The 24,042-nt window shown below is 34.4% G+C and overlaps 3 protein-coding genes across 3 annotated transcripts; 1 reads left to right on the top strand and 2 right to left on the bottom strand.

Moving 5' to 3' along the window:
- Positions 1-5,139: 5,139 nt before the first annotated feature.
- LOC140046221 (eukaryotic translation initiation factor 3 subunit G-like) lies at positions 5,140-8,926 on the bottom strand. Its single transcript, XM_072090787.1, has 10 exons — positions 8,818-8,926; positions 8,676-8,724; positions 8,388-8,473; positions 7,926-7,985; positions 7,398-7,502; positions 6,959-7,139; positions 6,638-6,742; positions 6,262-6,395; positions 5,914-6,020; positions 5,140-5,608 (listed from the first exon to the last, which is right to left on the bottom strand). Exons 1-10 carry the CDS (start codon positions 8,830-8,832, stop codon positions 5,590-5,592), a joined length of 861 nt encoding a protein of 286 aa, XP_071946888.1. The 5' UTR covers positions 8,833-8,926; the 3' UTR covers positions 5,140-5,589.
- A 437-nt stretch (positions 8,927-9,363) lies between these two features.
- LOC140047129 (FAD-dependent oxidoreductase domain-containing protein 1-like) lies at positions 9,364-14,922 on the top strand. Its single transcript, XM_072091963.1, has 7 exons — positions 9,364-9,797; positions 10,998-11,227; positions 11,978-12,072; positions 12,332-12,510; positions 12,801-13,091; positions 13,551-13,655; positions 14,101-14,922. The coding sequence occupies exons 1-7, from the start codon at positions 9,498-9,500 to the stop codon at positions 14,353-14,355; spliced, it is 1,455 nt and encodes a 484-aa protein (XP_071948064.1). The 5' UTR covers positions 9,364-9,497; the 3' UTR covers positions 14,356-14,922.
- Positions 14,923-15,184: 262 nt separating this feature from the next.
- On the bottom strand, positions 15,185-23,921 carry LOC140047128 (vacuolar protein sorting-associated protein 52 homolog). Its single transcript, XM_072091961.1, has 16 exons — positions 23,830-23,921; positions 23,343-23,471; positions 22,831-22,906; positions 21,927-21,994; positions 21,455-21,630; positions 20,872-21,022; positions 20,260-20,360; positions 19,909-20,041; positions 19,583-19,640; positions 19,122-19,255; positions 18,377-18,532; positions 18,092-18,210; positions 17,685-17,808; positions 17,023-17,226; positions 16,495-16,672; positions 15,185-16,180 (listed from the first exon to the last, which is right to left on the bottom strand). Exons 1-16 carry the CDS (start codon positions 23,848-23,850, stop codon positions 15,915-15,917), a joined length of 2,094 nt encoding a protein of 697 aa, XP_071948062.1. The 5' UTR covers positions 23,851-23,921; the 3' UTR covers positions 15,185-15,914.
- Positions 23,922-24,042: the final 121 nt, after the last annotated feature.

Here is a 24,042-nt window from a genome sequence, read left to right as displayed (position 1 = left end):
TGTTTGTAGCAGTGTAAACAACATGTATTGAGTTCCATTTAATGTAAAAAAAAAAAAAATACAAAATGGAGTTTGGTTGATACCATTATTTTAAAAAGGGGTGTTTTTAAATCAATGAGGTTTTTTAATTTGATAGTCAATAGGTTTGTCAACAATAATCACGGAAAAAACACTGGGGTAAATTTCGTACATAGGTTTTGTGTTGCCAGGAAAATACGAAAAATACAAAAAATATAATAAAATATCAACAAACAAAACACATGAAACACAATTTAAATATGGCTAATCCAATAATAAAATGTATATGTGGCTTGTCATAATGCTACTAGAGTCATACGAATAGTTTAGATAAAATAGGAGAATGTGTTGCCAGGTTTATTTCAATTAATTGCCAGAAAAACAGTATTTTGCATTGAAATATTTAGTTGATGGAAAATAATGTTAAACTTGGAAATAATTGCGTCAATGGTTTTTATAAATTTTTAAATCTATTTTGTGTAAAGAGATACAGAAAGACCTCCCAAAAAATCTGACCTTGAAATAGGTCATTTAAGGTCAAAAGGGGTCAGAATGCAAAACAGGACAGGTCCCCACTTTACTACAACTATTAATGTTTGATCAACATTTACAAGATAGTTCATAACAATTCTCAACAATTTTCATATTTTACCTAATGTGTTACCTTAGCAACCATTTCTATGTGTAACTAAGGAAAGTAATTTTTAAAAAAATGTAAAAAATGGCGTTTTTATAAATACAAAGAATTGATTGCATTTGTAATTTTTCTCAATTTTACTTCTACTGCATTCCATTAATGACAAACTTGACCTTGTAAATTCATTCATTTTAGGTCAACATTTTACCATAGCAACTGTTTCTATGCGAAAAGGGGTTTTTCATAAATACAAAACATTTTTTCTACATAGTTTTACATTTCTACTTTTTGCCAAATTTACTTTAAATACTGAATCCTAATAATCTCAGAAAGAAATATGAATAAATGTAAAAAAAAATAAAATATGGAGTTTTCATGAAAAAAAAAATTACATATTGAGGTCAAATGACATCAACATTTTACCTATAGTGTATTGATTGTAGCAACTGTTTCTATACTAACTAATTACAATATTTTTAATATGGGGTTTCATGACTACAAATATTTGATTACATAGCTTTACTACCTTTTCCCAAATTTACTTATCTACTGAATCCCAGAAAATGTCTGACCTTGTGAAAGGGTTATTTGTTGGGTCAAGTTATGTCAAAATGTATTATTTATGTTATCTTAGAACCTGTTTCTATGCATAACTAAGGATAATTGCTGCTCTAACCCGCTACGTCACACGAGATGACTCATTCATTAGATGAAATCAAGCAGCAGTATAGTACTACACTTTGACATTTTTGTTAAAATGGAAACTCGACTATAATTTATAGGTACCACCTGTTGAATCCAAAAAACGGCTGAGAAAAGAGTCTAATGACAAATCATAAAGCATTTCTGGTATTTATGAGTCCCATGATATTACTATAATTCACTGTCAGATAATCATTGAATTATTATCAAAACAGTCCATTGAAGTTTTTGTTTGTAATAGGATACCTGAAGTATCTAGGCTTGATGAAGTGACCCCAGACTTGACCTTAGCAATAACAATAAGCAAGCAGCGTTTTTTGTAAGAAATATTCTTGTTTAAATACAGTTCAAGAACCTCCCGTAAGTGGCCACCCTCGGGACCTGGAAAAGTGGCCGCTTATAATTGTAGGCCTATTATTATTTATAATCAGGTGGTTTAGTATTTTTTAGCATTTTCAGACAAATTTTAAAAACTTTTATCATATGAAAAATGGTCGGTCAAAATCAGTGTAGTTTTCTCATCTCTTCACAGTAATGTTTTTAAAACCTCTTCAAAATAAAGCTAATATATAAAGAAATATAATAAACATGCACCTCTAATTCATAGGTCCATGCAATAAGTATCACATTTTTTTCGATTGGCCGCTTACTAAAAATCTCATTTTTTGTATAAAAAGGTGCCCGCAGCTGCTTACGGTAAGCACCAAATGCACTAATTAGATAGGAAGAACAAACAGGCTTTTCAAAGTGCGTCCGTTAAGGGAGGTGGCCGCTGTAAATAAAATATGGCGTTTTCATGAATAAAAATAATCACAGAAGAAAGTGCTTACGAATATGACCTTGTGAAACGGTAATTTAAAAATGCAAATAAGGCATTGCCTGCTAATAATCTACAAATTAAAATTAAATTTGTATAAGATAAATATGCAAAATCTAAAGAATATCTCAATTTTAGTTACCATAGTAACTGTTGCTATGCATAACTAAGGGAAATTAAATAATTATCAGATAATTATTAATTAATAATTAATACTGAATCCAAACACACCGTTAAAAAAATATAGAATTTAAAACCAATATTTAATAATAAAGTGTGATATTTTACATGCTGACCTTAAATGAAATGAAATTTCAAATCAGGGCTTCTATATTTGTTATGTAGCATTAACATACCTGAGTATATCATTGACTTTTGATTGGTTCTATTTTGGGGAGGGAAAAGTGGTGGATCCAGGACTTTTAAATAGTTAGGAGGTTGAAGGCGAGGGTCTAAAAACTTAACTTTATGTTCTATCTTTTGCATTGCAATTGTTAACTTGGGGTGGGTGGGGCTTGGAGAAAGGGGGAGGGGGTGGGATGGAGGAGTTTGAATCTGTCTATTCATTGGGGCGATAGTAGCGGCAGTGTGGGTGGTGCTTGAATGCATGCATTTGACACTCTATAGTGGATGATCGACCAAAGTGTTGCAGTTTATCTTTTTGTGGTTATAGTCGGGGTGGGGGGGGGGGGGGGGGGGGGAGGGATGGTAGTCGAAAATGGTGGTTGATGGGCATGTGGGATCTGCTTAGGTTAGCAAATAAAACAAGTAAACAAATGAAAGAGGAGCTTCAAAATAAGAGAGGAGTAATCTGTTGCAAAGATTAAAATTCACAACGATCTGATAATTTATTCAAATTTCCAGAGGATATAACCTATAAAATGACATTAAAACTGGGAATTACAGAATCTATAATAATTTCTCACAACACAACTAGAACTATATAAAACATTAAGAATTTTTCTGACCAATGAGTTTCAAATCAAATAATCAAAGAAAATAAAATGTTTTTACTAATATACCATGTTTTTTTTAATATAAAAATGCCTATGTTTCTCGCAACACTGCTTGCAGATTTTAAATTTATCCCAGTATTTTATTTTAGAAATCAATTATTAAACATTGGAACTACCTATTTGTAATAAATCAGCTAAAAAAATACACCACTTTGGGCGTTATGGTGAAGTAAAGTTTAGTTGCATTGAACAATTAAAAAAAAGTGAAAAACACCCCTTTTTAAATAAATGGTATCTCCCAAAGTATGAAATAAAAAAAAATAAAAAAATTTGAAACAGGTGCACAATGCATTGTTATTATGCATACACTAATTATTTTTTATAATTAAATGAACAAAACAAAAATATCGTTCATCAAAGTAGTACCAATATCCATTTTAAAAAACCTTAAAAAAGGACAAAATTTGTCAAAAACACAAATTTGGCCGTTGCCATGGAAATATACGTGTGAAATAAAAAATACTTCATATTTGATTTCTCTCAACACATATATAGCCATGTGCAAAATTTGAAAGAAATCCATTTTTTTGAGTCTGCCACTCTTTTTGATATTTCTTTGATTCTTACAGACAATGGCTCTTAACTGGTTTCAGCCGCATGCCATTGGCTACTCACTCGTACGCTGTTTTAATATTCATATTTCAGAATTTCAAAGACTCGACAACTAAGATGATGCGCATGCGCTATGTTACGTTTAGACAATGTGTACTTTGGGTACATTGATGAAAGTTTCTGAAGGCTAGAAATGATTTTATATGCCTAGTAGTAGTCTGGTAAACATTTAATGGTATTTTCCCCAAGAACATGAAAACTCGTCTTGATATGATAGGCTATAGCTTCTCCGCAAATCAAACATTGAATGGATCATTTATTATGCGGAGATAATTTGATGTAATTCCCACCCAGACCCTGTCCTGTGTGGTGGTGTAGCCCTGTTGTGTGCCGGTGGTGGTATGAGGCCTACCTTATTGGCGTTTTATTTGGCAGGTCATACGTACGAGTTGAGTAGGCCTACGAAGGAGGCCTAGGCCAGGACTAAACAATTAATAAACAAAACAACTTGGCAACACGATTTTATATTTCAACAGTTGTTCAGTCTCGATCGTACATTCAGCACTGTACTAGTACTCGATCTTTTTCATTTTGAAACAAAATGATCACTGGTTGATTCGAAATCCATATTTATGTTATGCGCGATTTGAACGATTTGCGCAATTTGAAATTGCGCAAAAAAAATCCTTGCGCAATTTGAATTGAAACATGTGTTTCAAATTGCGCAAGCAACGTATTAAATTGCGCAAGTAATCTGCAAATTGCGCAAGGTTTTTCGACAGATTGTGAAATCATGCACACCCATATTTTTATAGTAATTTCTAAGAATGATTCAAAATTAAAGATAAATATCGCATTTCCTTATTTTAGTAGTGCAAATATTGTTATAAGTTAGCATACCGTTGAAGAACCGATGAAGGAAAACGAAGCGGTGGTGTTCCACCAGGCGGGCGGCCGGCTATACTACTCTAGCCTAGCTAGGGTCTGAACTACTGATACTGACTAGGTTACATGGCCTAGCTTAAACTAATATTAAAAACTTAAAAAGTGAGTATTAAACATTATCTTCATTGAAATGGTCTTATTTATATAATAAATTGTGCAGCGCAATTTAAAATTGCGCAAAGATTTTCTTGCGCAATTTGAAATTGCGCAAGGATTTTTTTGCGCAATTTCAAATTGCGCAAATCGTTCAAATCGCGCATAACATTTACATACCGCCCGCCCCATATAGCCAAATACGGTATGATAACCTACGTCATTCTTATCGGATGTTTGCGGTCTACAAATCGATTTCTATACGTGTTTCACAAGTCTGTATTTTCAGACAAAAATCGCGGTCGAAATAAAAACAAATAAAAAAAAGACAATAAATACAGACTTGGGGCAAGTCTATATTATTAGTTACAGTATACAGAATTTAATGTGATATATTACTACTGGTTGTAATGCAATACACTGTATACAGAATTGTACTATACTATTCTGCAAGTACGATTCATTATAAGAAACAAAACTACAATCAGCATTGCTGCTGTATACAGAATTGAATAGCTGTACATATTAAGCTCCATCTACACTATCAAACAATTATGATATGCTTAAATATGGTAGTGATACGACATCATCAGTAGACAGAGCTATAAATTACAATGTGGGAGTATGAAAAGAGAAATGAAATTACAGTAGTTGCTGTATACAGAATTTAATAACTATGTGTACACATTAGATTACAATCTGGGAGTATGAAAAGAGAAAGCAAATAACGCTATTATTTGCTGTATACAGAATTTAAAGTGTACATTATTAGGTTGGTGATGATGGTCACTGGTGAAGAATGTCCACAATTAAGTACTCCCAGACGGCCTGTAAAAAAACAAAACATTTGTATTAGTTTTTGGTTTGTTGAGACAAATTGCCAAGGATAACCATACGTGAATTCATTCACTATCCTTAAAGGTGGCAATACTGTTCGCATACATTATACACAAGATGCTCTTCATAAACAAAGTCTTATTACTAGTCTTTGGGAGTGGAGTTGTAAATTGTCATTAGAAAAAATCATGACAGGACTTGGACCCAGGACCCTTGGTTTGGTAGCCGAGCATCATAACCACCAACCCTCAACTCCACTAAACTAAAAATACTGTATTACAAAGATTTCTACTTACTTTGCCCATTCAACTTTCAGAATTAAATGATCGTAACCATAACCAGAGACTCCAGCAATAGCTCGAGCGGCGTCCTCTCGGTGATGAAAATTAATAAAAGCAAATCCCTGAAATATTAACAATGTATCCATAAACGATATCTGTATTATTACTGTATGTGGGTTTTACTATTTTCAGTGTTTTAATATTTGATATCAACAGTGTATAAAGCTCTGTCTACACCATCAAACTAGTTTGAAAAAAAAAAATAAGCCCAAATATGGTAGTGATATGACATCAACATGTCCATATATGGTCACATCACATTCGTTTGATAGTGTAGACAGAGCTTTAGATTTTTTTATTTACCTTTGACATGCCTGTATTTTTGTCCATTGCGAGGTATATCCTCTGAATTGCTCCAAAAGGTCGGAATAATTCTTGAAGGTCAGGCTCCCTGGTGTCTTCTGATAAATTGGTAACTCTAATAGTTGCTCCATCATCTAACAAAATAACCGTATTCATTTAACCCTTTTTATTTGGTCAAAACTGTAACTTGCCTAACACAAGCCTAAAATGCTCTACACACCAAGATACAAACTTACACCCTGGATAAAGCTACAACTCTGGATGGACCTAAACCCCTGGATATACCTACACCTGGACCCCCTGGATGTAGCAATTTTCAAAGGACAACATGCATTCTGTTTTAATTAATACATTAGATTAGAAACATTTATCTTACCTCTTTTGTTATCACGATCACCCCCTCTGGCTGCTTCTGCTCCCTTCCTCTTGCCAGGTGGAATGTACTTGCCAGTGGAGGCTCCAGTAGACCCAGGCTCGGCAGCTTCAAATAAATAAGATTATAAACATTAGTTAAACATTAACTTGAAAGAAACGTTAAATACATTTTGTTAACACATCTTTTAATATGTAACCACCAACATAGTATCATTTAATAATAAAGTTATGCACTACTAGCAACATAGGCAGATCCAAACCAAATTGCAATACAAAAAGATGGTTTAGGTCCTAGGCTACCCCACCCCGATGACCAACCTACTTCCGTTCTCCTCAGGTGGCTTGTCAGCTGCTGCTAGCTCCTTCTGCAGTGGTTCCAATGTATCCTTATATGGACATTTTGTTGTCCAATGGTCTCCTTTACAGACACGGCACATTACCATCTTTTGCGCAGCGGCGATACGCTTGATTGGGTCATCATTCTCATTGGTTGCATTCAACTCCTGAAAACAAGAATAAATTTTATAAATAAACACAAAATATTTGTCAATCCATCCCATTCAATTGGCATTCATTTACTGTATTTTTTCTTCAATTTAAGCTGCTTTCACATCGACCACAAATTCGGTTATGCGTTATCATGCGTAGTTATTCATGCTCACTGCTGATTGGACAGTGATGTGAAAGCAGCTTTATCTTGATGATATCTGTCTTTCTAAATAAATGTTGTTGATTGGATTTTCAAAAATTATCTGGCTTACATCTTTGGCCGTGATGAACTGCATAAAGATATCGTCAGAGATTGTAGTTGTAACTGGGTTAGGTCCTGAACCATCTTGGCTAGCTGAACCAAACTTAGGCCAAGCCTGCAAGAAATCATATCATATTCATATAATACTACTCATTTTGTATTTAGACTTTATGTGTATATTTTTATTGTATTATTATTTATTCTTTATACTGAGTGGATTTTTCAGTCACAGACTGTTCTCCCAGCGCCCACTTATGAAGAGTGGCTGTGTGTGTTCTAGTACACCGGGGTAACCCCCTACTCGAAAGATGTAGTAGGTTCTTTAAAGTGCACATGAGCTAGATGTGAACACTTGACCTATGGTTTATAGTCATTATCCGAGAAGATTATCCGGTAGAACCATGGAGCGAGTGAGCCTTGAACCCTAGCCGATATTATGGCTACATAATTATGGTTTCACGGTCTCCACTCTTTAGCCACTCACTCGTTACTTCATTTGTCTTGCGTATTGTCAATTGAAGATAGATTAAATAGTTACCTTTCTTGTTGCAACCGTTTTAGAAGCTTTTCTTTGTTCTATATTGAAGGTTCGTATAACCTAAAATAAAATAAATACAAGAGAATAGAATTAGACAAAAGTTCTTTACTCAAAACCTATGCAATGTCTGGAACAAATTACCGTCAACCGTCATAGAATCTGACTCAATCAACCAGTTCAAGTCAAGGCTTGAAAAACACTTGTCTACTTCTTTCTGCAAGTTTTCCCCCTATAGTAGACAAGATAATATATAGGAACACGTCGAGGGACACACAAGCTTCGGCTTTATAAGTCTCAACATCAAGTAAATCAAGTAAAAAAAGTTGTTTGGATAAAACCTGTGTTCCTTAAAGAGAATGCAAGAGATAATGCAAGATACAAGAGAAGAAATAATCTTTTAAAATCATTTCTTTTAGGTTGTGTTTGAGGTATTGAACAATTAAAAAAATAAAATAAATTTACCTTTTGTAGTTTTCCATTTTCTTCCCGTCTGTATTCAATCAATTTCTTTGTGTTTCCTTTAATTATTTCTTCATTTTGAGGAACGTCTAATAAACAGATTTTTTTTTATAAATATGATTAATTAGTCCACATCATAGCCTATAGGCCTAGGTTATTAAATATCAAATAAAAAGGTAAATAAAGTAACGTCATTAGAATTAGGTTCAAACAAAGCGAAGTATAAGCACAAGCCAACCAACAAAACACAGTTGGCCAACGGCAGAAGGCCAGTCTGCTCGGTCTACTTACGTCGTTCCTCTTCGACTTGATCGGCCCAACTTTTGCTGTTCATTTTTATCTAAGCAAGTAAAAATATTTCGGTCATTACACAAATCCTTTATTAAGCATATAAGGTGTACATATTAGTAAATGGATTTTGTAATTTACTTACGTTTAAGCCTACCATATGAACAATATAATCGCTAAAGAAAAAACCATGCGGCTCGCTCACACTACTATATCTTCCGAACCCGATCCTTCTTTTCTTCCTCCCTAATCATTCTCCCTAATGTCGTAGCGCGTTACAATTGCGTCAGTAACCTTAAGTGTGAACGCAATTTATCCGTCCAACTTCGGTTTTTAATTTCATTTTTTTTACTGCTGCCCTCTATAATACAGTAAAATAATTCGATTCGTACTACTTTTGCGTTGATTGATTGCGCAACCACCACATGTGCGCGGCTTACATGAATCTGTAAAAATGTGGAAACTAATAATAATAGTAATGGATCCAATAATAATATTTGCAAGTAGGCAAAATTCATAATTATATTTTCTTTTAGTCAACTTTCATTTTGTGTGTCGGGTTCGCCTTCGCAAAAAGGGTACCCGTATTAAAAATCGTACTTATGGTACGAACTAGGCCTAGGCTAGGTCTGTCCGTCCTTCAAGAAGAAGAGGTTGCCACATGGTCGATGCAACTCCCTGGTCGAGATGATTATCATATCATACGAGGGAAGTTTGTTTACTGTTTTTTTTGTTTACTATGTTTTTATATAAAAACAAATCCAGTATGGACCAGTCGTGATAATTGAACAACTGTGCACTGTTGTTGGTTGTTAATTTATTTCAATGGCCACTATTCGGCTATTTCCAAGACTATTTGGTAATGCTGCAGTAGAACAAACGATAAGCATAAGTTTGCGTAAACATGTATCCGGTTCTTTTATCGGTTCTAGGCACCGTAATTGTCTAGGCCTAGGCCTAACAAGGACGAGGAGTCTGAACACTGACTCGCCGCATAACAATCGACCTCCCCCTGATGTGGACGTTGTGGTTATCGGTGGTGCGGTGATGGGTTCTAGCATAGCATACTTTTTAAAGAAACACAATTATAACATGTCTGTTCTGGTTGTTGAGAAAGATTCACAGGTTTGTGTATTTTTATTTAAATATTTAAATTTATTGCAGGAACTTTTTTTTTGTAACGATTAAATCTATTGTTTTCAAGTTTTTTTTTAATATGCCATTTATTAATGTCACATAATAATAGTTTGATAAAAAAATTGGATCGAAAAAGAAGTGAATAATGCAAAATGGCCTATTCAAAGTCTGATTTCTTTAACCTTCATTTTTCATGTTTTTTTAGGGTTAATACATCTTTAATATTTTATTTACCATCTGTTCAATATTCTAATCAAGTCTATAGACTATATTATAGAGAGGTATGAAACCATTCTTTAAAATCTTATGAAAATCTGGCAAAAACTTTTTGAGTAATCCTTCTAAAGCTCAGCTGTCTACACTATTAAACTTTATGTGTCAACAAAATGTGATGTGCCCAAATATGGTAGTGATATGCCCAAATATTGTAATGATGTGTTATCATGTCCTATAACATGTGGGCACATCGCATTTTTGTTGTCACATAACGTTTGATAGTGTAGACAGAATTTAACTAACAAATAAAGAAACTCGCACAAAACTGATCTACCTTTTAACTTCTCGGAGGTAACAAAAGATTGTATTTAATTTCTCTACCTACCACTCTCCTTGTCTTGCACAATAAACAGTCTGCATTGATTAACCACAAGGGGCCTTGATTTCTAAATATTGACTTCTTTTATACAATAGCTTCTTTCCGCTTCACAAGTACAGTAGTTTTTGTCAATTTAATTTGTATTGAGATAAAGGTCAGACTTACTTTAATAAAACTTGTCCAAGAGTAACTCATAACCTTTTTTTGCATCAAATCAAGTTAAAAGATCTTTAATAATCCAGAAAACTTTTCTACAAAATGTTTATAAATGCTATAATTCACTAAATCTCTGCGTATCTGTCCGGCTTTATTCAGAGACTAGTCTTCAAACTTGGACGATCTTGCATTTGTTAGGTCGTTAAAGGTCAAGGTAAAATCTCAAAACTCTTGAATTTCTTTAATCACACTCTGGGGAAGGTATACTTGCTAGTACAGTAGTATGAATGTCTACAATATCAAAATAGTTTGACAAAATGATGTGCCCAAATATGGTAGTGATATAACCAAATACGGTAGTGATATGACATCATCATGTCCATATATGGGCACATCACATTTTGATAGTGTAGACAGAGTTTACTCATTTGTTTTAGTACACTAGGTGTGCAAGCACACTGGCAGCTGGTGGCATACGTCAACAGTTTTCAAATGCAGAGAACATACAGATGTCAATGTATAGTGCTGAGTTCTTACATAATATTAAAGAGAATTTGTGTGTGGCGGATGAAGACCCACCAGACGTTCAGTTCAATGAGCATGGCTACTTGTTTCTTGCCACGGAACGAGGGGCACATATCCTGCAGGAAAATCACAAAATACAAAGGTCAGCAAGTAAAGTATTCAAATTACAAAGGCAGACTATCAACTGTCATGATTATTTGTGTCATCTCTCGCTCTTTCTCTAAAATACAATTTCTCAAGATTTTTAGTAATATATACGGTAATATAAAATATACAAATAAAATACCCTTATAATGTATAATTAATAATTTGAGAGTAGAAAACACCTACTAATATTGGTCCATAACGTTTTTGATAAATTTATTCATTATTATGTGAAATAATGCATTTTCAACCTTTCTCGACATAGTATCATAGCACCCTAGAGTTTTACATGGTTTCATAAAACCTTGTGATATTTCGTTTTTCTCTCTCCAAATTTTGAGGTCTGAAAAGGATACTTTCTCCCTGTACTACGTTTCTCATGAAAGGGTGTCAAAGTTCATGCCTCTTTCTACACCATCCCCTAAGCCTCAAATGAGACTTTATTAGTTTATATGACCGGTAAATTTTAGTTTATTCATCCTATATTTAGCAAGTTTCTTACTTTTGTGTACAAAATAATAAAAAAATGAAATTAAATTAGTATTAGTATTATGGACTAAAGCTCTGTCTAGTATGAAATAAAATATATGGGCACATCACATTTTTTTGTCGCATAAAGCTTGATAGTGTAGACAGAGCTTTTGATGAGATTTTCTGTCTGATACATGAAGTATACTTCTTGAACTTTTGCTAGTACAGTATTATATTATTATAAATTGATTGTGTGAAATTTATTTGTATATTTCAGGGAATTAGGAGCAAAAGTTGAGTTGTTATCACCAACAATGCTTAAGGAAAGGCACCCATGGATGAACACAGATGATATAGCGCTTGCCTCATATGGTATGTCACTAACAGCTACTGATCATAAATGGGAGAGAGAGGTCACCCAGTATAAAAAATAAGGAAAACTAAAAAGTATTAACCTGTCTGCACTATTGAACTAATTTTACAAAAAAAGTGTGATATGGTCAAATATGGTAGTGATATGACATCATCATGTCCATATAGGCCCATCACATTTTTTTGTCATAAAGTTTGATAGTGTAGACAGAGCTTAGGAAAGTAAAATGTAAAGTGAATTTGATAATTTTTGTTCTAGGTTATGAGAATGAAGGTTGGTTTGATCCGTGGTCATTGCTGTCCGCCTTTCGTAAAAAAGCTATTTCCCTTGGAGCTAAATACGTAGACGGTGAGGTCAGCGGGTTTCAGTATAGTGAGGTGAAGCCAAATGAAAGTATGGCATATGGAGGATGCGGTCGTAGGATCACTGGCGTCAAGGTGAGTGTAATTAATACATATTACTATTTTTTGTGAACAACTTCTTCCCATCTCACCCGATTCCTAGTGCTGTATCTCCACATACTATTTCCGAAGAATCAAAGGAATATTTGGTAATACAGAATCTCATTTATATCACATGTACTGCCTGTATCATGTTAGGTTAAGGGTTTGGCTAATACTAGATACATGTGATGTTGTATTACCAAATATTTCTATGATACTTCGGAAATAGATACCGTACCAAGAATGGGCTGTCCATTTTATTTTGAACTGTGACTTTTTTGTAGGTTCGAATGTTAAACAGTCCAGAAACAAATGTTGTAAATTGTTCATATGTTGTCATGGCCGCTGGTCCTACCTCAAAAGAAGTTGGAATGTTGGCGGACATCGGATGCGGCCCTGCAGATGGTTTATTGGATTTAATGATCCCAGTGGAACCACGAAAACGCTATGTCTATGTGTGCCATGCTCCAGAGGGCCCTACTTTAGATTGTCCATTTGTTATAATGCCGGATGGATCTTATTTCCGACGGGAAGGATTCGGAGGAATGTATATAGCGGGAAAAAGTCCTCCAGAGGTAATGTTCTGTCATAATCTAACGATAAATACCGTATTATTCAAATAAACACCACCACCGAATAAACGCCCCCTCCCTCTTCCCCATAGAACATCATTTTGATTAAACGCCACAGAGCCTTTATTTATTTACACCCAAAAAAATAAACACCTCCCTCCCAATGAATGCCTACCTCGAGAAAACGCCCCCCCCCCCCCATAAGAACCCTCCTGAACAGTAAATTCCCCCGGGCATATATTCGAATAAGTATGGTAAATGTATAAACTGTAATGAATGAATTGCATATATAACATAGGTGATATTCAGTAATGTGAATAATCGCCATGGATCATTTTTGTGTTGCACCCACGTCGTGGGAACCAAGTCTCAGGATGGTCCAAAACTTCTGGTTTTCCTGAAAGGCCTTTACAAAATTAACACATGCACAATGCTTAATAGTCTTTTTTATATTAACAACAGGACCAGGAGCCTAGCTGTGAAGACTTGTCAGTTGATTATGAATGGTTTAACGACCAGATTTGGCCAAATCTGGCCAATCGGGTTAAAGCATTTGAATGTCTTAAAGTAAGTATACTTTTCATTTGTATTTGATGAATGTTAAATATATTTGACAGTCTAAATTCATGCTTAATGATGTATTGTCCCCCTGAAAGAAATAATTTTGTTGTTTAATATGCAATCAAATCATCCACTTTGACCAAAAATTGGATTGAAAAAAAAGTCTATTTCCCCGAAAAAAATGTAATTTAAAGCAAAAAATAGTAAAATTTGCTGCCAGCCAATGGGATCTTGGTTGAATTTAACCATATAATAAGTGCAAGCATTATTTTTTTTTCTACAAAATCCCCTATGCAAAGTCTTATTTAAAATTAATCTTCAAATGTTCATGTTTTTGGGGGACAATACATCTTTAAGTTTACAACTAGTACTATACTATAGTATGAATGCTTTGTAGGGTTTCACAGAAAATAAAGTTAATTAAACATGGAATCTTCATTCTTTTTCACAGATTAAAAATGCTTGGGCGGGATATTATGATTACAACACTTTTGACCAAAATGGTATTATTGGTTATCACCCAGCTTACCCGAATTTGGTGGTAGCAACAGGGTTTAGCGGTCATGGCATCCAACAGTCTCCGGCCGTTGGTCAAGCGGTTACAGAACTTATAATAAATGGCTGCACGGTTTCCATAGATTTAACTAAAATGGGCTTTGACAGACTATGGGATGGTACACCGTTAATAGAAAAAAATGTAATATGACAAAATAATATCAATAATAGCACAAAATATTTTTGCAGTTGAGTAATTACAGACAAAAGATTATTGTTTGGGTTTAGCAGTATTATAGATTTAGGTGTTAATTTTGACACCATTATTTGTATGCAGTTGAAAAAACAATGTGTATACAGTTATTTAAATATATATAAGGCAAAGAAAATTGACAAATGATGGTGGTGGGGGGGGGGGGGATCTTGATGAACATACAGTATTAAATATATATTATACCTTTACTTTAACATTTTTATATGACTTCGTATTCCTAAAACAGTAATTTGTGTTCAGTTTCCATCTCCAGGTTTTGGAAAAGTTAATAATGTATTTATGTGTTCGAAGTGCCCTCCTCTGTTGTCCTAGTCAAAAATGATCACTTGTTCATAAAATGCTAACAAAGTGTTATGTTGCCCAAACAGACGATAATAAAAAGTGGGTGTTATAGAAAACTCATTTATGCATTACTTTAATTCCAATTGAAATATTGATGAATTACAAACAAATAATCCCTAGATTTGATTGAATTTTTTATCGTTTCAGGCTTGAGTAACAAAACTAAAAATTGTTAGGCCTGCAACTGGTATCTGCATACTGTATATTTTAAATGATAAATGTTACGCTGCAACTTTATTGGGGCAGGAGGGAATGTAGAGCCATATTAACAGATTTTGTTCTCATTGCTTGGCAGTGGATTCCCTGGTGTGTACAAGGCGATGTGAAAGGGATAGCAAGTAAAAATGTATTTAGGCCTAGTAAAAATGTATAAACAATGTCATAAAAACTAATAAAAAATAATAACATAACATTCACTATTCTGGGATTTTATTTACTGTATGCAATAGAATTGAAATACCTGTATATAACAATAAATACATAATTATACATAATATTAGCACATTTATACCATAATTTTACAATACAATGGTAATGTTTACCAAAGAAATGTAGACATATACAACTTAGTATGGTGGTGGCGATTGGTTGTATAAACTGAATGGACATGGTGAAGTTTACTCGCAGGTAATTTGAATAATGTCAGTTTATGGGTATGTACAGTACATTCATTCAATTTCTGGTCTTGCACAACCAATCAGAACTGTTCATTTAATTTGGTAAGATATAATTTCGTTTAAATTTAAGAGTTTGCATGCATTTTGAATGGATGGAGTCATTAGTGTCTTGAAGGGTGAGGCTTGTGTATAGACTTTCAAAATCCCAGGTAATAAAGCATTGTGTATCAGTGTATTTCGTGAAACCACCGCACAACGATAAAAAACGGCTTAACTATCTAGTGACATAGTATAAAGTAGCCATCAGGAATTCAACCCACAAAGCCCAACAATTTCACTTTACAAAATTCGAGTTTTTACCTTCTACCCGTTGGAATGTGAATTAGTGATAAAGCTCTGTCTACACTATCACACGTGTGACAAAAAAGTGTGATGTGCCCATATATGGTAGTGATATGCTTAAAAAAATGGTAGTGTTGTCATTATTTTTGTCACATACAGTTTGATAGTGTAGACAGAGCTTAAGGGGCGTGTTCATTAAAAGTTAGGCTTATATTTCTTCACTTCGACCATGATGTGATGAATATTTATGAGTTGACTTCGTACGGCCATCGTTTTAAATGGCGGCTTTGATAGCACTTCCTTGAATCGATGATAGTACTGAATTAGTTGAGTGAGGGCGCCCTGCAAAATACTGGTGCCATTTTTGAAGTTAGTGAAAGACTTCATTACTTCCTGATTCACGTTTTCAATCGCTTGCTTCCACTCGGCCACGAAATCTCTTACTAACTTCTGAATTCTCTCTAAAAAATAAAGATGTTTGTTTATTAATTATCTAAACCGCTTACTAGCCAGTTACACTTTAGTAAAGTCAAGCTACCACACTTGTGAGGGTATGGGTACTGGGTTAGGTCAAGACACAACGTTAGGTCAAGACACAACGTTGTGCTGATTACTAGCTGCATTATGGGAGTAGGTTTCCATACGTGTTTGATAAAAAAAATGACCATGGTAATAATGTGCAGCGCATTAAGAGCTTTCTTATATACACTATATAAGAATGAACTACTGTAATATTATTTTTAGGCTGACATTACTGTATTCACATAAAACTTACGTTCCTGGTATTTCATTTGATCGGCTTGACCCTTCTCAACGGCACTCTCGGCTTCTTTGACAAAAGTCATCATGCCTCCAAAGTACGGACTTAAAACTTCTTCAATGAATTCCTGTGTTCGCTCCTGCAGAAGCTTTCGGAAACTTTCACCTTCTCTAGAGTCTTCGGATGTACGCTCCTATAAAGTTAATTCATTAATTTAAAAAAATTTCATACGTATTCAAAGGCACATTTTATAATACAGTACATAATTTATCGTGTTTACCAAGTCTCACTTGAAACTTAGGAGTAGAGTTAACTTATTGTCTATTTAAAAATAGGATTTGTGTACAAGTAATGTAGGAGTATTGTAGTGGGGCTGTAGCTTGGTGGCCTTAAATCACAACGTCCAGGGTTCAATCCTGACCTAGTGCCAGGGTTCAATCCTGATCTAGTGCCAGGGTTGTCAACTTAACCAGTCAACTTAAAAGGTAAATTTAATAATGATGTTGTTAGTATCATTATCATTTTCAATAAAAACCTACTCACCGTTATAACAGAAAGCATCATATCATAATTATTAATCAGGAAGATGAGTTGTTCCTTGCGTTGAGGGAACTCGGCTGCAAGACGTAGAATGAAGTTTTCAACTTCCATTTGTAACCGTGCCAGACACTGGTTCACACGCTCATCTGGGAATGTTTCATTTAGACTTACAAGGGCGCCAGAGAATTCTGCGTAACGTCGTGTGATCTGTTCCAAAAAATGTCACCAAAACAACAGTAAAAGTGCCATTGCATTTTCAAATGCTTTTGAAATTGGAAAATGTAAGGACTGTCTGACAGGGTTTGATTTAGTATTAATCTAGGCTAAATATGGAAACAAGAATTTGGTCAATTCCATTGTTATTGCAATCTGAGTATAATCCCACCTCATAATTTTGAGGTACCCAGACCAGCCAGAACTTGATCATATACTGGATAATACGATTTAAACAAATATAATACAGTGTTTAACTGGGACACCATAATACAGTAAAGCTCTGACTACACTATCAAACTAGTTTGACAAAAAAATGTGTGATGGTAATGATGTGGGAGTGATATGACATCATCATGATCATATATGGGAAAATCACATTTTTTTGTAACATCAAGTTTGATAGTGTAGACAGAGTTTAATGATTAATTAACTTTCACTTGTAGGCTTACATAATGAGGTCGATAATCCACTGATCCTAGTTTTTGGGGGTCTGTATCTCGGATATTGGCAATATTCAACTCAAGTATGTACTGAAACCGTGGCCATAACATCTCAAGCATCGTCTCCCAATATCTGAAAATAAAGGAATTTCATGTTACAATTGAATGGAGCTGTAGTTTGGTGGTTAACATGCTTGCCTTCCAATCCAAAAGGTTTAAAACGCTGGAACTCTTTCAACGTCACTCCCTAAGCCTCAAATGAGACTTAGTTTATAAGCATGATAAATTATAAAATAATGTATCCATCTTGTAATTGGCAAGTTACTTCGATTTGGATGTGTATGAAAAAAATAAAAATAAAGATGACATCTGAAAGGAAGACAGCATCTGCAAGGACAGCAAAGTGAGTGACTTACTTATCTAGGGCAGGGACCGCTCTCTTGTGCATCATTAGTTGAAATCGGAATATAATGTGAATACAAAGATAAACAGCGATGGAGTCAAAGCAGTCGCTACTGTACACGTCCATGTGTTTCTGTAAATAAAACATAATATAACAATGTTTTTGTTGTACCTGGACTGAGAAATAGCCTGATATGGATTATCATTTACTCAGGAATTTTAGTTACTGACTTAGTACACCAGAGTTGTGAAATATCGAGCCCTGTTACTTTTCTTGGTACATTATTTGTGATACTTACAAGGAACATGGAGAGAGTCTTTCCCATAATGCTGTTGAACAAGTCTTGTGCACTGTTGCCAGACACCATAAAGAAGTCACAAATGAATAAATACTCTCTACAGCAATTATCAACAAGAGCATAATGCTGGCTGCGAAACAAACTCTCAAATGTATGCTGTGAGAAGGTAAAATTTGAGTGCATATTACAATTATATCATTGTTATGTGAAAAGGGTGTTAAGCTCTGTCTACACTATCAAACTAGTTTGACCAAAAAAAAGGGGAATGTGCCCAAATATGGTAGTGATATGGTCAAATATGGTAGTGATATGACATCATCATGTCTATATATGGGCACATCACATTTTTTTGTCACATAAAGTTTGATAGTGTGGACAAGGCTTTACAGCTACTGTAGATACTAAGGATGTGTTTACACGGACTATATATGTATTTTTCATTTTATAGCATATCAGTTACTATGTACATTACCCTAATAATAATAAAATCACACGTTTTTGTTGAATAGCCCATTAATGTCACATGATAGTCATTCACATGATATTCACAAAAACTAGATAAAAAAATTAGTTTTGAGACTGAAAGTTTTTGGTTAAATTTAATCATTTATTTTGTATTTTTTTAAATTGTTAACTACAAAATAATCTGTTAAAAATTTGATTTTATTCATCTTCATTTATCTTTATTTTTCATTTTTTGGTGACAATACATATTTAAAAACATTTGTAATTTGAGAGAGCAAACCTTTGTTTCAGCCTTCTGAGCGGCATGCGGCACAATGATTGGCGCTTCCAATTCTGTTGTTAAAACGCTGTTTCTGTTTCCGATTGTAAAGACAGTTGAACGATTCTTGAAAGATACTTTTGATGAAAAAAAGCCTACAAAAGATTGAAATGATGCGTTATACCAACATGTATGCACAGGGGCAGATCGACTCCTTTTCATACCCTCTGCCCCTCCCCCTGATCCATCAAATGTAAAAAGTCATAGCTTGGCAGTTGCCATGTTGTTTATTTCTTGTAGAAGTAGCATTATTATTTCTATAGTTGAATCTAAAGCTCAGTCTACACTATCAGACTTTATGTGATAACAAAATGTGATGTGCCCATGTACATCTATCACTACCATATTTGGGTATACTGTATCACACAATAAACAGGGCAAACTAGTTTGATAGTGTGGACAGAGCTTTAAGGTCACTTTACCTTTTTTAGCGTTGTCCTCTATTCCCATTAGGTCATCTTTATCAGCAACCTCATCGTACTATGGAATACAAATTAAACAAAGTTATGTTCACACTAGATTCAGGTCTGACCGCCGGATTAAAACCATGAAAAATGGGTGTACTGTAGCGTTTATTGGCCAGAACCACATTCTGTACCAATGCATGCATCAAAAAACGTAACACAGCACAGATTTTTCTCCAACCACTGGAGTCAATGTGAACACACTGTGTCCACAAGCAATGTCTTTTTATACACTCATGCTTTAAAAGATTATCATTGTAAAAATGTGATATACATGTACACACCTGTAACTTCATTAGCCTGTTAGTGTATCCCTTGAAATAAGAAAACTTCATCTTACTCATGGTGTCAACGTACTCGTCGCGGACTTCCTTCGCAATATGCCGTTCATTTCCCAACAAAAACTCATAGAAAAACCTAAACAAAAGAATTGAAATAAAAGCCAATTATTATAATACAGTAGTACTCCTAGGATTGGACCATGGAGCTAGCTCCATGATTGGACACTATGGGGGTGTGTCCTCTAAATAAAGGGGTGTTCACCAACTGGTTGTACTGTATTTATTTTACCACCATTAAATAATAACCATGAGTGGGAGCAGATAGATTGCTGAAAATATAACTTCAAAGCTAACCTCGACTTCAGCAATGCATTCTGGGGAACTTGATAGTTAGTCATTGGTTTTTTGAAATGATTGATCTTCTGTAGTAGATATTCTCGAATCTTTGCAATTGCCTAAAAGTTATGAAAATATCTTTTGTTACACTGTGTTTGTTTATTTACTGAATTTATCATTTCAACTATTGTTATAACTAAGCCATCATTGTAATTGTTTGTAACTACTATGGAGTAGCTTTGCGTCAGGGTGTTGAGAAATTCGTCAGATTTTTTGTTCTACTCTGACGACGCACTTTATACATATATAAGTACATTTAGAATACATTCTCGGCTGGGACTCGAACCTATGACCTCCAGATCACTAGCCTGGCGTTCATACCTCTAGACCACCGAGCTTTCGCTGATGGCTAGGGGTTAGATTTGAGTCTACACTATCTGAACTAGTTTGACAAAAAAAGTGTGATGTGCCCAAATATGGTAGTGATATGCCCAAATATGGTAGTGATATGACATCATCATGTCCATGGGCACATCACACTTTTTGTCACATAAAGTTTGATAGTGTAGACAGAGCTTTAGTCAAAAACAGTTTCTAAAGTTGAAGTTTAAGACATGGCAAATAAATCACCTTAATTTTTAGTTTTTCAAGTACGTCTTGCACGTCGCGACATGCGAGTGCGTCCTTAAAAGATTGCTCCTTTACAAAGTTTATCTTGTGATTCAGTTCATGAAGTTGTTCAAGAAACTTCCTTTCTGTAACTGGTGTTTCCAAGATATGACTACATGAACAAAAAAAAACACCAAATTTAAATGTATATCAATCAATTCAAGTGGGTGGTTGGCATGCACGGATCCCTGGGGGTTAACCACCTATTGTATGCATTATAACCCACTGTGGTATTTTTTGTGTGTTTTTATTATATTTAGGCAAATTGCTAAAGATAACCATAAGTGAATTCATTCACTATCCTTCTTAAAGGTGGCAATCCTGTTCACAAGACAAACATATAAAAAAGATGCTCTACAAAAACAAAGTCTTTGGGAGTGGAGTTATAAATTGTCATCAGAAATCCTAACACAAACAGGTCTTGAAACCAGGACTTGGTAGCCAAGCATCATAACCAATAATTCAAGTTCTAAAGGAGAGGTATTCCTGATGAAATTGTGAAAACCCAACCTACAAATGGCAAGCACAGAATAGATGACCGTACCGTATCATAGATTCTGTTACCGCCATCTCATCCACAAACTGACTTAGCTCTCCACGTACAGCTTGTCGGTTTTGTAGCTTTATGTTCATTGCAATTGACTGTTCTTGTAGATTTTGTATTTCAAGACTAATGCTACCAAGTGCTGACTGAAACCCACTTAACATATCCTCCATACGCTGTCAAGAAATTCAAACAATTAAATTAAACAATAGCAAAAAAAGTTGAATGTACTGTACTCATAATGGGGGATCGTCTCCCGGTGTGCTGGTAGGTACTGCACTGCTGGCTGCCGTGCACAAAAATCAAGGGCCTAAAGTTTAGCTTATTTAAACACACTGTTTTACTATAAATGTAGGCCTAATTTTCTCAGTTTGAGGACCAGAATAACCTCATTTGTACTGGTATGGTAATGGTTTAAGTTTCAAGAATCAAGGGTAGGATGAGAAGCAGCATTATAGCTGGCTTTACCTACCTCTAGAATAGTGTCACACGCTGTTATCTGGTTATGTAGGCTTGCTATATTTTTACTTTCTTTGATATCTGTTAAATAGTTATGTTGAGGAAAAAAATAAAAATAAAATCAAATGTACTTCTAATTATTCATTATTATATATTTTTAATGCATTATGGATGTTATTTTTATTGTTATGTCTCATCATATTATATTTTTCTGGAGGGTCCCTAATGATCAGCTTCGGCTCGATGGACCACCCTCGTAAAATATTGTTAAAGCCCCATTCCCTACGTTTTTTAGATCTAATTTAAGATCACAAACTATATTTAATGTAAAAATAATACTATATGGTCCTATTGCGATAACTTTTTTCGTCTTTAAACGGTTAAAAATGTGAAAAATAAGTCGATTCTAATAATTATAGCGGCCCGCTATAAATCCCAAAATGCATTGCGCGCGGATTGATATTTTTGTTTTTCACCTGTAATTCGCCCACTTTTCGATCGATCGTGAGGCCAAAACAAATGGAAGACTCCTAACTTTTCAGCGAAAATACCGGGTTTTCCCCAATTTGTATCAACGGAGTCTGGCAAAAATAGAAAGACAATTAATGCAGCAACTATACAACATCAGGCTAGGTATATAGCTAGCGTACGATGTTCGTACGTTACCGATGTTTACCAGCTAGGCCTACAAAACTAAGCCTAGCTAGGCTAGGCCTAAGACCGTCCACAAGAGGTCGATCGCCGCGAGCTACTTAGGTAGTGCATTGTTTTTCACTTTTTATCATAATTTACCATAAAACGTACATTTAAGACAAGGAATGACATGGTTTAATGTTTTTAAAGTGATATATATGTATTATTTTCCAAAAAACGTCCAAAATTGCAGGGAAGGGGTCTTTAAAATAATTGAAGGATACAGTCTTGAATGGATTCATTTTCCACTTGTTGTAATTCTGCTTCTATCTGTTTAGAATATTGTCGCAAGTCAACACCCTAAAAAATTATTTTATTTACAAAAAGAAATGTGAAATAGGATTTTATTTATAAAAAGCCATGGATGTAAATCAACTAGTAGTTAAAACACTATTATGACTATATATGTTAATTTAAAAATAATTTCATCTGGTCTATAGTAACCAATCATAATTGATTGTTCAATTTATATAACTAATTGATAATTTCATCTGGTCTATAGTAATCAATCATAATTTATTTTTCAATTGATATAACTAATTGATAATTTAATATGGTCTATTGTTCGATTTATATAACTAATTGATCACATGATCATGAGCATACGAGATAGAGCTTCATCTCTCTTTAGAAGCCCCAGATGTTTTTGTGAAACAAATAAATGAAATGATGTGTTGTACTGTGGACAGATGTCCACAATAGCTCTCATTTTTAAATGAATGATTTTATTTTTTACCTCTTGTAGGGCCTGTTTAACAAGGTCATCGCCAAGGTTTTCCTGGATATGTAGGTCAACTTCTTCTAAAGCAAACTCCTCGGATGTCAAATCAAGAACTCCAAGATCAAGATCAGAAAAATCATTTACCTATCAAAGAGAATTTTTAAAATAATTAAAATAATAATATTTTTTATATTAAACTTAATATATATGCAATAATAAATTCTAAACATTTTCACACACATGCATTTAAGCCGAGAACTGAAGTAGGACTTAGTCAAGGCCTAGTAGGTTAGTACTAGTGATGGGCGACCCATTCTTTCTCTTATACCACGCCTACAAACATTCGTCCATCGTCCCGTCCAAATCGAGAATTTTACAAAAATCTAGGGCCTAGGCCTAGGCCTACCTAGAGCTTATTTTAAACACACTGTTTTACTATATTGTAGTGTTCTTAAAATGTAATTTTGAGAAATGGCAATTGAAAAGGATATTAATAATTTACCTCGTCCGCTGCCTCAGTCATTTTATTAATTTTAACACTCTAAAAAGCAAAAAAGAAAGTAAGGGCCTAGCCTAGGCCTAGTCTAATTTAACTTGTATTGTATTAATGTTGGCCCTTGTTGAAGTAATAAAAGTGTAACGCGTTTCAAACGAGCATTGACGCATTGTGAAATGTGGAAGAATTTTATGTGTAGTCCCGACCACGTATAAGTTA

The sequence above is a fragment of the Antedon mediterranea genome, chromosome 4 (genome assembly GCF_964355755.1).
Source record: "Antedon mediterranea chromosome 4, ecAntMedi1.1, whole genome shotgun sequence".
Taxonomy (NCBI): domain Eukaryota; kingdom Metazoa; phylum Echinodermata; class Crinoidea; order Comatulida; family Antedonidae; genus Antedon; species Antedon mediterranea.
This window is presented reverse-complemented; position numbering and strand designations above follow the sequence as displayed.

What these genes read in the sequence shown, in the direction of transcription:
- LOC140046221 (XM_072090787.1), bottom strand. An exon ending in AAACGGTTGCAACAAGAAAG is followed by an intron (nt 7,503 to 7,925) that starts GTAACTATTTAA and finishes GATTTCTTGCAG; the next exon opens with GCTTGGCCTAAGTTTGGTTC. An exon ending in AAAATACAGGCATGTCAAAG is followed by an intron (nt 6,021 to 6,261) that starts GTAAATAAAAAA and finishes TTAATATTTCAG; the next exon opens with GGATTTGCTTTTATTAATTT.
- LOC140047128 (XM_072091961.1), bottom strand. Translation starts at nt 23,850, where the DNA reads ATGACTGAGGCAGCGGACGAG. An exon ending in GCGGTCCCTGCCCTAGATAA is followed by an intron (nt 17,809 to 18,091) that starts GTAAGTCACTCA and finishes CTTTATTTTCAG; the next exon opens with ATATTGGGAGACGATGCTTG. An exon ending in TCAAATGAAATACCAGGAAC is followed by an intron (nt 16,181 to 16,494) that starts GTAAGTTTTATG and finishes TTTATTTTTTAG; the next exon opens with AGAGAATTCAGAAGTTAGTA.
- LOC140047129 (XM_072091963.1), top strand. Translation starts at nt 9,498, where the DNA reads ATGGCCACTATTCGGCTATTTCCAAGACTATTTGGTAATGCTGCAGTA. An exon ending in GAAAATCACAAAATACAAAG is followed by an intron (nt 11,228 to 11,977) that starts GTCAGCAAGTAA and finishes TGTATATTTCAG; the next exon opens with GGAATTAGGAGCAAAAGTTG. An exon ending in AAGCATTTGAATGTCTTAAA is followed by an intron (nt 13,656 to 14,100) that starts GTAAGTATACTT and finishes TCTTTTTCACAG; the next exon opens with ATTAAAAATGCTTGGGCGGG.